Raw genomic sequence first — 12,215 nt, 5'->3', positions numbered from 1 at the left:
CCAGGGTGCACGTCAACATGCGGTGTATGCGCCCGTAAAGAGACAGGAGGGGCCGAAGGGTCGACCTCCATTGCGTCGGGGTATCCGACGTGTGATGACGCCATGTGGTCCGGAGCGGGCAAGAGTTCCATGGCGGAGGACAGCTGGTCACAGGAAGGGATCGGCGGCGCGTGACCCAGGGAGGCGCTTGGCAGCTGCAGCGAAGCGTCCACTGCGGGCGGCGCCGGCGGCGGCTGCGGCGGCGGCGCGACGCCATGGGGCAAAATGGAAGGCATCGTCGGTAACACCTGGGGATGAGGCGAGCCAGTAGATGGGTCCCCAGGGCGCTGACCGGACGGCACCGTCACTGAAAGCAGATGGGGAGCGGCAGAACCCGTGCGACGACAGAGGCGCAGCTGATTGAGATGCCGACGCACCTCACCAGAGGCCCCCAAAACCAAATACATCGTGCGGCCGAGGCAGCGAAGAATGCGCCCTGCGAGCCAACGCCGTGAACCGCGATAGTTGCGATTGAATACTACGTCGCCTGGAGCAAAAGCAGGAGTCTGCCGCTGCACAGGAACCTGATGCGGTGGATGCAGCAAAGACATCAAGGTTTGATGAGGACGACCATGGAGCAACTCAGCCGGCGAGCGACCATCTCCGGGCTGAGAGCGATACGAAGACAAAAAGAGCAACAACGCGTCCTCCCGAGAATGTGACTCTTTCAACTTCAACATCTGTGACTTGAAAGTCCGGACCAAACGTTCAGCGGCACCGTTGGACTGAGGCGAAAACGGCGCGGACGTCAGATGTTGAATACCATTGGCCTTGCAGAATGACTGAAATTCTGCGGACATGAATTGTGGGCCATTGTCAGAAACAATAGTCTGTGGAAGACCTTCAATGCAAAAGATAGCAGACAATGCTTGGATGGTGGCAGATGACGTCGTGGAAGACATCCGGACAACAAAAGGAAAATTACTGAAGGAATCGACAACAACCAACCATCCAGCATTCCAGAATGGACCAGCAAAATCGATATGTAAGCGTTGCCAAGGGGAAGTGGCTTTCGGCCATGCAAAGAATTTCCGCGGCGGTGCGGATTGTTGTTCGGCACACGCCATGCAAGAAGAGCACATAGTCGTAATCACAGCATCGATTCCGAACCAAGTACAGTGCTGACGAGCAAGTTGTTTCGTACGCACTATACCCCAATGTCCTTGGTGGAGAAGCTTTAAGACAGAGGACTGTAACGAACGTGGGACCACGACCCTAGACTGATCATTATCAGAACGCAACAACAAAACACCACGTCGTACAAAAAGTCTCTCCTTGTGAGCAAAAAATCGGCGAACCAACGGATCCTCGATCCATGACTCCGACAAGGGCCATTGCGTAGCAACAAAACGCAAAACGGTAGCAAGGACAGGGTCAGCAGCTGTGGCTGTAGCTACACGACGAAAATCAATCGGAAACGATTCGACCACGTCATCAGTTTCCGCATCAATGAACATGCAAGCAAGTTCGGAAGAATCGAATGCTTTATCCTCGGCAACAGGCAAACGGGACAACGCATCGGCGTTTCCGTGCTTAGCAGTGGACCGATACAAGATATCGTAGCGGTACTGCGAGAGGAAAATAGACCAGCGAATGAATTTCTGCGCTGTACGCGGAGGTACAGCTTGTTCGGATGAAAAAGCGATGTCAAAGGTTTGTGGTCTGTGATGATGGTAAAGTGACGACCATACAAGAAATCATGAAACTTTGTAACACCAAATACGAGAGCCAAAGCTTCTTTCTCGATCTGTGAATAATTTCTTTGCGCTGACGAGAGCAATTTGGATGCAAAGGCAATAGGGCGATCGTGCGAACCATCTTTGTGCGCAAGCACAGCACCGATCCCGAAATCCGATGCATCTATCATCAACAAAAGGGGTTTCTGGGGATCGAATGGCGTAAGGCAAGTATTTGAAAGCAACGCCGATTTCAATTGGCGAAAGGCGCGTACACATTCCGTCGTCCAGACGAACGGAACACCTTTACGGCGTAAGCGATGAAGCGGAGCTGAAATGGAAGAGGCATGCGGAATATATTTATTATAACTGTTAATTTTTCCCAACACACTCTGTAGCTGCTTCAAAGTCTGCGGCGAAGGCCAGTCCTGTATGGCACGGAGGTGCTCCGGACTAGGATGTATGCCTTGGGCATTAAGGACATGTCCCAAATATGGCAAGTCACGAGCAAAAAACACACATTTGTCCTTCCTCAAGTGAAGACCATTCTGTCGCAAGACCTGAAATAATGTTCATAGGTTTGCAAAATGTTCTTCTTCTGTCTTTCCGGAGATCACTATATCGTCCAGTAATGGGGCCCCTTAGGGATATGGCAGCAAGGGAGGGGAAGAAAACCAAAGTGCACTCCGTGTGCATACCGGGGGGAGTCATTCCAGATGTGGAAAGGGTCCTTCCGGATGCCATGAAGGGTACAGGGTGCACCCATCTGCAGGTGGTCGCTCATGTCGGCACCAATGATGTGTGTCGCTATGGATCGGAGGAAATCCTCTCTGGCTTCCGGCGGCTATCTGATTTGGTGAAGACTGCCAGTCTCGCTAGCGGGATGAAAGCAGAGCTCACCATCTGCAGCATCGTCGACAGGACTGACTGCGGACCTTTGGTACAGAGCCGAGTGGAGGGTCTGAATCAGAGGTTGAGACGGTTCTGCGACCATGTGGGCTGCAGATTCCTCGACTTGCGCCATAGGGTGGTGGGGTTTCGGGTTCCGCTGGATAGGTCAGGAGTCCACTACACGCAACAAGCGGCTACACGGGTAGCAGGGGTTGTGTGGCGTGGGCTGGGCGGTTTTTTAGGTTAGATGGCCTCGGGCAAGTGCAGAAAGGGCAACAGCCTCAACGGGTGCGGGGCAAAGTCAGGACATGCGGGGACCAAGCAGCAATCGGTATTGTAATTGTAAACTGTCGAAGCTGCGTTGGTAAAGTACCGGAACTTCAAGCGCTGATAGAAAGCACCGAAGCTGAAATCGTTATAGGTACAGAAAGCTGGCTGAAGCCAGAGATAAATTCTGCCGAAATTTTTACAAAGGCACAGACGGTGTTTAGAAAGGATAGATTGCATGCAACCGGTGGCGGAGTGTTCGTCGCTGTTAGTAGTAGTTTATCCTGTAGTGAAGTAGAAGTGGATAGTTCCTGTGAATTATTATGGGTGGAGGTTACACTCAACAACCGAGCAAGGTTAATAATTGGCTCCTTTTACCGACCCCCCGACTCAGCAGCATTAGTGGCAGAACAACTGAGAGAAAATTTGGAATACATTTCACATAAATTTTCTCAGCATGTTATGGTCTTAGGTGGAGATTTCAATTTACCAGATATAGACTGGGACACTCAGATGTTTAGGACGGGTGGTAGGGACAGAGCATCGAGTGACATTATACTGAGTGCACTATCCGAAAATTACCTCGAGCAATTAAACAGAGAACCGACTCGTGGAGATAACATCTTGGACCTACTGATAACAAACAGACCCGAACTTTTCGACTCTGTAAGTGCAGAACAGGGAATCAGTGATCATAAGGCCGTTGCAGCATCCCTGAATATGGAAGTTAATAGGAATATAAAAAAAGGGAGGAAGGTTTATCTGTTTAGCAAGAGTAATAGAAGGCAGATTTCAGACTACCTAACAGATCAAAACGAAAATTTCTGTTCCGACACTGACAATGTTGAGTGTTTATGGAAAAAGTTCAAGGCAACCGTTAAATGCGTTTTAGACAGGTACGTGCCGAGCAAAACTGTGAGGGACGGGAAAAACCCACCGTGGTACAACAACAAAGTTAGGAAACTACTGCGAAAGCAAAGAGAGCTTCACTCCAAGTTTAAACGCAGCCAAAACCTCTCAGACAAACAGAAGCTAAACGATGTCAAAGTTAGCGTAAGGAGGGCTATGCGTGAAGCGTTCAGTGAATTCGAAAGTAAAATACTAGGTACCGACTTGACAGAAAATCCTAGGAAGTTCTGGTCTTACGTTAAATCAGTAAGTGGCTCGAAACATCATGTCCAGACACTCTGGGATGATGATGGCATTGAAACAGAGGATGACAAGCGTAAAGCTGAAATACTAAACACCTTTTTCCAAAGCTGTTTCACAGAGGAAGACCGCACTGCAGTTCCTTCTCTAAATCCTCGCACCAACGAAAAAATGGCTGACATTGAAATAAGTGTCCAAGGAATAGAAAAGCAACTGGAATCACTCAACAGAGGAAAGTCCACTGGACCTGACGGGATACCAATTCGATTCTACACAGAGTACGCGAAAGAACTTGCCCCCCTTCTAACAGCCGTGTACCGCAAGTCTCTAGAGGAACAGAAGGTTCCAAATGATTGGAAAAGAGCACAGGTAGTCCCAGTCTTCAAGAAGGGTCGTCGAGCAGATGCGCAAAACTATAGACCTATCTCTCTGACGTCGATCTGTTGTAGAATTTTAGAACATGTCTTTTGCTCGAGTATCATGTCGTTTTTGGAAACTCAGAATCTACTATGTAGGAATCAACATGGATTCCGGAAACAGCGATCGTGTGAAACCCAACTCGCATTATTTGTTCATGAAACCCAGAAAATATTAGATACAGGCTCCCAGGTAGATGCCATTTTCCTTGACTTCCGGAAGGCGTTCGATACAGTTCCGCACTGTCGTCTGATAAACAAAGTAAGAGCCTACGGAATATCAGACCAGCTGTGTGGCTGGATTGAAGAGTTTTTAGCAAACAGAACACAGCATGTTGTTCTCAATGGAGAGACATCTACAGACGTTAAAGTAACCTCTGGCGTGCCACAGGGGAGTGTTATGGGACCATTGCTTTTCACAATATATATAAATGACCTAGTAGATAGTGTCGGAAGTTCCATGCGGCTTTTCGCGGATGATGCTGTAGTATACAGAGAAGTTGCAGCATTAGAAAATTGTAGCGAAATGCAGGAAGATCTGCAGCGGATAGGCACTTGGTGCAGGGAGTGGCAACTGACCCTTAACATAGACAAATGTAATGTATTGCGAATACATAGAAAGAAGGATCCTTTATTGTATGATTATATGATAGCGGAACAAACACTGGTAGCAGTTACTTCTGTAAAATATCTGGGAGTATGCGTGCGGAACGATTTGAAGTGGAATGATCATATAAAATTAATTGTTGGTAAGGCGGGTACCAGGTTGAGATTCATTGGGAGAGTCCTTAGAAAATGTAGTCCATCAACAAAGGAGGTGGCTTACAAAACACTCGTTCGACCAATACTTGAGTATTGCTCATCAGTGTGGGATCCGTACCAGATCGGGTTGACGGAGGAGATAGAGAAGATCCAAAGAAGAGCGGCGCGTTTCGTCACAGGGTTATTTGGTAACCGTGATAGCATTACGGAGATGTTTAACAAACTCAAGTGGCAGACTCTGCAAGAGAGGCGCTCTGCATCGCGGTGTAGCTTGCTCGCCAGGTTTCGAGAGGGTGCGTTTCTGGATGAGGTATCGAATATATTGCTTCCCCCTACTTATACCTCCCGAGGAGATCACGAATGTAAAATTAGAGAGATTAGAGCGCGCACAGAGGCTTTCAGACAGTCGTTCTTCCCGCGAACCATACGCGACTGGAACAGGAAAGGGAGATAATGACAGTGGCACGTAAAGTGCCCTCCGCCACACACCGTTGGGTGGCTTGCGGAGTATAAATGTAGATGTAGATGTAGATAGTTTGCTGCAGTAGGGAATGACGCACAAATAGTTTGTAAATATAGCTGAAACAATACAGGGGCGGATGCACACCCGAATGGCAGTCTTTTGAATCTGTACAAACCAAGATGCGTGTTAACCACCAATACTCGCTGGGATTCTTCGTCCACCGTTATTTGCAAGTACGCATCTGCTAGGTCCAACATTGAAAAATATTTTCCTGGGCACAGTTTGTCAAAAAGATCTTCCGGACGGGGCAAAGGAAAAGTAGCAGTCACGAGTTGTGAATTCACTGTGGCCTTGAAGTCCACACAAAGTCTCAATTTGCCGGAAGGTTTTTGCAAAATTACCAAGGGTGAGGCCCAAAGAGAAGCCTGCACACATTCAATGACACCTTGTGATTCTAAATCGTTTAATGTTCTTGCGACCTCATCACGCAATGCGTGGGGAACATTGCGCGCTCTGAAAAATTTCGGTTGCGCGTTGACTTTTAGTTCCAACTGTGCTTCATAGTTCTTAGCGCAACCAAGGCCCGGTGCAAAAATGTCGGCAAATTTCTCACATTGACGAGAAACACTGGCTGAAGGCACAGTCTGGTTCACTGATAGGACCTGATTTACGATAGACAAGTTAAACAACTGAAATAAATCTAATGCAAACAAGTTCACTGCAGCAGAAGAACGAAGGACGTAAAATGACACAAGTTTTGTTTGTCCCTTGTATGTTGCAAGAAGGCTGCACTGTCCTAACACAGGGATATGCTGTCCTGAATAACTAGTGAGCTGAACCTTTGCGGCACGCAACGGGTGCGCCCAGTTGTTTGTACGTGGCGCGATTGAGCAATGAAACTGCAGCTCCGGTATCGAGCTGGAATGGTATCACTTGTCCGGCAAAGTCCAAATCTACAAAAAGTTTCTTGTCCTGCTGACGACAAGAGCGACTGTTTTGTGCAACTTGAACAGACACTGGTACAGAATCACTTGCGACGTGACGGGATTGCCGTCGACGTCGACGCACACTTTTTGTGGGACGAACACAGTCACTGTTAGAGAGAGGAACACTGGGTGGAGTGTCATTAACTACATGAATGTCCATGGGCGAAGGTTCCCGAGCCTGAGTGTCCTTGGTTCGATTCCGGCGCGAAGCAAAGGGCCTGGAATGGTTGGTAGTGTCCGATCTAAGCTTTTTCTGGCAAACACTTTGAACATGTCCTTCCTTATTACAGAAAAAGCAAATAGCTTGGCGTGACGGGCAATTCTCACGCGAATGTCTAGTTGCACACCGCGGGCATGATTTCAGCACTGCATTTGCTCGCTTACACGGGACACGTGGTTTTGCGGACGTGTGCGAAGGCTGTTTACTGTTCCGTGCAGCGCGCCCAGCGGGCCGGTTAATGCGACACACAGCTGGCGAAGTTTCAAGGGGGGGGTTTGTGGGCGCTCAACATCGAGGTCATCAGCCGAAGTTTCAAATGATTCCTGAGCAAAGTCAAGTGTGTCTTGCCTATCCAATATGTCTATCACTTGTTGAAGGGAGGGATTGACTAGTTTCAAAATCTGTTCCCATATACGAACATCAGAAACGATCTGTGCAATTGCATCACGCACCATAGTATCTGAATAAGGGAGTCCACAGTCACATTCAAAAGCACAATCCCTAGTAAGACCTTGCAAAGTTGCAACCCACTCCCGATTAGTTTGACCGGCCGTACGTTTTGTACGAAAGAACGTATACCTTTTTGCAACGACATTTACTGTTTCTTTGAAATATGCATCCAATGCCGACAAAATTTCTTCGTAGTACAGAGTTGCGACGTCGCGTCGGGGAAACAATTTCACTATCACACGGTAGGTGGACACACCTACTCATGAAAGCAAAAACGGCTGCCGCTCATTACCTTGAATTCTGTAGGCGGTGAGATGGAATCCAAATTGGCGTGACCACTCCGACCAGCTTTCGTCGTCCGCGTGAAACGGACGAAACTGGGGTGCAACAGCATGTCGTGGCTGCGGTAGCGAGGAAGCGGCGGCGGCCGCATCGTTTTGCAGCGCACATTGACCCTGGACGAGCTGTCCAAGGGCATCCAATAACGCCTGCGTCTGCTGATTCTGCAAGCGATAAAATTCGGACAGTACATCTGGAGATTGTGGTGAAGCCATTACACAAATAAATCAGATCGAAGCAAGTATAAAGCACAAGCTCCTTTGTAGACTCGTCGCCAATGATGTGTTGGCAAATGTGCCAACACCTTGTAGATAGAGGAGGCCGAAATGCACGCTATCTAACGCAGACGAGCGTGAAGTCTGGAACAGGATACGTAATTAATGTTATAAAGAAAAGTACGTAGCTGATGTGATACTTAACTTTTAATCCATCATTTGTATACAGTATTCTTGATTATACAAGAGAGAATCTCTCCAGAAATGGTTAATGGCGCCTTGCTAGGTCGTAGCCATGGACTTAGCTGAAGGCTATTCTAACTGTCTCTCGGCAAATGAGAGAAAGGCTTCGTCAGTGTAGTCGCTAGCAAAGTCGTCGTACAACTGGGGCGAGTGCTAGTCCGTCTCTCTAGACCTGCCATGTGGTGGCGCTCGATCTGCAAATACTGACTGTGGCGACACGCGGGTCCGACATGTACTAATGGACCGCGGCCGATTTAAAGCTACCACCTAGCAAGTGTGGTGTCTGGCGGTGACACCACAGATTCCACTTTTGAAACCGTTACGGAATTCAATATTTACAGATCCACACTGTCAAGAGTCTACCGAGGAAACCAAATTCCAGGCGTTAGCTCTCACCACAGACAACACAGTGCCCAGTGATTCCCACTTAACTGTCGAGCAAGCATCGTTTGCATAGAGTTATCAATGCTAACAGACAAGCAACACTGAATGAAATAATCGCAGAAATTTATGTGGGACGTACCTCTAACGTATCCATTAGGACAGTGTGGAGGAATCTGGCTTTAACACGCTACGGTAGCAGACGACTGACATATGTGCCTTTGCTGACAGCACGACATGACCTGCAGTACCTTTCATGGGCTTGTGACCATATGGGTTGGACTTTAGATGTCTGGGAAACTTTGAGTTGGTCAGATGAGTACCGATTTCAGTTGGTAAGCGCTAATCGTAGGGTGCGAGTGTGCACAGACCCGAGGAAGCCATGGACCCAAGTTGTCAACAAGGCACTGTGCAAGTTGGGCTGTGTTTACCTGAAATGGGCTGAGTCCTCAGGTCAACATGAACCAATCATTGACTGGAAATGGTTATCTTCAGCTGCTTGGAGACCATTTTCAGATGACTGTGGACTTCATGTTCCCAAACACTGATGGAATTTTTGTGAATGACAATGGACTGTGTCTCTAAGCCACAATTGTGTGCGATTGCTTTGAGTAACATTCTGGACAATTCGAGCGAATGATTTGGACACCCAGATCACCCAACGTGAGTCACATAAAACATTTATGGGGTGCAATCAAGAAGTTAATTTGTGGACAAAATCCTGCACCTCAATATTTTTGCGATCACAGATGGCAATAGAATTAGTATGGCTCAGTATATCTGCAGGGGATTTCCAACGATCTGTTTAGTCCAATCCACGTCAAGTTGCTCCACTGTGATGGGCAAAATTGGGCCGACACAGTATTAGAAGGTATTCCATGACTTTGGTCACCTCAGTGGAAACAGCATTCCAGTAGAAGCTCAGCAATCCTGCATGCATCATGGTAGCTGTCAGTGGGGCCAGATCACTGCAGTCACTATTCGGTTACTGGTTATTCTTCTAGTTTTACTGTCCCTGTTAATACATGCCTCTCTGTATAATGGACAAGTAAATTTCCACTTTAAATATCATTTTTTTGTAATGAGAAACAAATCGATGGTTTCCCTCGATACTGGATGCCGCACGAAGGACGTAATGAGCTGACTCCAGCTATACAATGCAAAAGCGAAATTTCAAATATGGGCTGAAACAGCATGGAAAGTGCGTCTGACGCCCCTTAGGAAAGACACATTTTATGTACATACACTGAAGAGCCAAAGAAACTGGTAATCTGCCTAATATCATGTATGTCTCCCATGAGCATGCAGAAGTGCCGCTACATGACGTGGCATGGACTCGACTAATGTCTGAAGTAGTGATGGAGGGAACTGACACCATGAATCCTGCAGGCTGTCATAAATCCGTAATAGTACGAGGGGATGGAGATCTCTTCTGCACAGCACGTTGCAAGGCATCCCAGATATGCTCAATAATGTTCATGACTGGGGAGTTTAGAGGTGAACGGAATTGTTTAATCTCAGAAAAGTGTTCCTGGAGCCACTCTGTAGCAATTCTGGACGTTTGGTTTGCCGCATTGTCTTACTGGAATTGTCCAAGTCCGTCAGAATGCGCAGTGGACATGAATGGGTGGAGGTGATCAGACAGGATTCTTACATACATGCCACAGAGTGGTATGTAGAGATATCAGGGTCTCATATCACTCCAACTGCACACCCCCCAAAACCATTAAAGATTCTCCAATTATTTGTACAGTTTCCTGCTGACATGCAAGGTCCTAGGATTCATGAGGTTGTCTCCACATCAGTACACATACATCTACTCGATACATTGTGGAATGAGACGCGTCCGACTAAGCAACATGTTTCCAGTCATCAGCAGTGAAATGTGGGTGTACACGAGTGGGCCTTCAGCTCCGAAGGCCCATGTTGATAACGTTTCGTTGAATGGTTGACATGCTGACACTTGTTGATGGCCCAGCATTGAAATCGTCAGAAATTTTCGGAAGGATTCCCGTCTGTTACGTTGAACGATTCTCTAAAGTTATTGTTGGTCCTGTTCTTGCAGGATCTTTTTGCGGCCGTAGCGATGTTGGAGATTTGATGTTTTACCCGATTCCTAATATTCCCAGTACACTCTTGAAATGGATGTATGTGAAAATCCCCACTTCGTCGCTACCTCGAAGATGCTGTGTTTCATCGCTCGTGCTCCGATTATAACACCACATTCAGACTCACTTAAATCTTGATAACCTGCCATTATAGCGGCAGTAACCGTTCTAACATCTGCGCCATACCCTTATTGTCTTACAAAGGCTTTGCCTAGTGCAGCGCCGTATTCTGCCTGTTTACACATGTCTGTGTTTGAATACATTTACCTACACCAGTGTACATATGATCTACATTTGTCGAACATCAAAATCCATTTAACATGTTTTTCAACTCACTTATATTCGTTCACAAAGAAAAAGGGCTATGTATAGTGAAGCACCTACACTCACTTGGCAGGATTTAAGATTTTCAAGTTACTCCATATAACAGATAAATTTTGCAGCATCAGAGCAAGACTATGCATCAAATAATAGTAATTAATGACTATTCTGATGTGGTAATCATGGATTACACTGATTCTTAACTGGTAAAAACGAATCAGCAAATAAAGGAGCTTGGACCCGATTTTCGTACATCCTTGTAAGATTATCATCCACCTAAGAAAATGATTTAAGATGTTTGTCAGTGTAGAATGGTTTGTTTAGTCATAGTAGGTTCCGCATATAGCTGTAGTAGCAATTTCATTCCATAGATTCAACATAATATCATGGAGCGAGAGGCTGCACCTAAACAATTAACATCATGCAAGGATCTTCAGCGTCCTCTCCCATATGTATGGGTATATGTGCTATGGATGCATGGTTTAACTCATTTTATTTTCTTATTTACAGATGATGTTGTGCAGTATTGCCTGATGGAAACGTCTCAATAGGAGTACTAATCTATTTTCAATATGTGTTTCAACGAAGTATCAAGTGGTAGTAAACGTGTCAGAGTTGGAATGTTCCCCAATTGTGAGTTCAACCGAGCAGTAATGATTGAAAAGCCGCGTTATTGAGGTACGGAAATGCATTCTTAGCTGAATATGCCGATCTATGTGTATAAATAAATGAATCATGTTTATGACACCCGTGTCATTCTTTTTGCTATAAAAACCCCTACATGCTAGGGTAATCATATAGTATCCAGTGTGAGTGGGTGGACGAAACATCCTCTTCACAAGGACTTCGTTGTAACTGATTGGTCTAATACTTCTTTGCAAAAACAGAATAAGAGGAATGGGGCGCTATTGCCAGGCAGTATCACATCTGTTATTGTTGGGCCTTCTGACTAACCAGACTGTCCAAAGGATAATCAGAAGGAGACCAAGTGATGTGCATGATTGCTGACTTCTAAATACCATTTACAGTAGTATTAAAATGCTAGAGCGAAGGAAACAGATATATAATGTAGATGATTTCGTAAGTGTTTCAAAACACAAACAGCATTTGGGAAACTGTGCCTCCCATCCAAATCTGTTCAAAGGAGATGTTTACTGTTTCTGAGATGCATTGAAGAAACCCTAAAACTTACATCTTAAAGCATAGCAATGAAACTGCTAGTAGTATTACGTCTCCCTCATAGAAAGGTGTTATAAGGTGACAGAGGAAAGTGGCTGTTGTGAAATACA

The 12,215-nt window shown here is 46.3% G+C and overlaps 1 protein-coding gene across 1 annotated transcript in view; it reads left to right on the top strand.

The window, feature by feature from the left end:
* Positions 1-11,610, top strand: part of LOC126108591 (zinc finger protein 493-like) — a 184,743-nt gene extending 173,133 nt beyond the window's left edge. The window contains exon 6 of the mRNA XM_049913887.1: positions 11,437-11,610. Coding sequence (XP_049769844.1) covers positions 11,437-11,440 — 4 coding nt within the window. The 3' untranslated portion in view covers positions 11,441-11,610. The remainder of the gene's footprint in view (positions 1-11,436) is intronic.
* Positions 11,611-12,215: the final 605 nt, after the last annotated feature.

Source organism: Schistocerca cancellata, chromosome 11 (genome assembly GCF_023864275.1).
Source record: "Schistocerca cancellata isolate TAMUIC-IGC-003103 chromosome 11, iqSchCanc2.1, whole genome shotgun sequence".
NCBI lineage: Eukaryota > Metazoa > Arthropoda > Insecta > Orthoptera > Acrididae > Schistocerca > Schistocerca cancellata.
The sequence above is the reverse complement of the archived record's forward strand: the minus strand, read 5'-3'. Positions and strand labels throughout refer to the sequence as shown.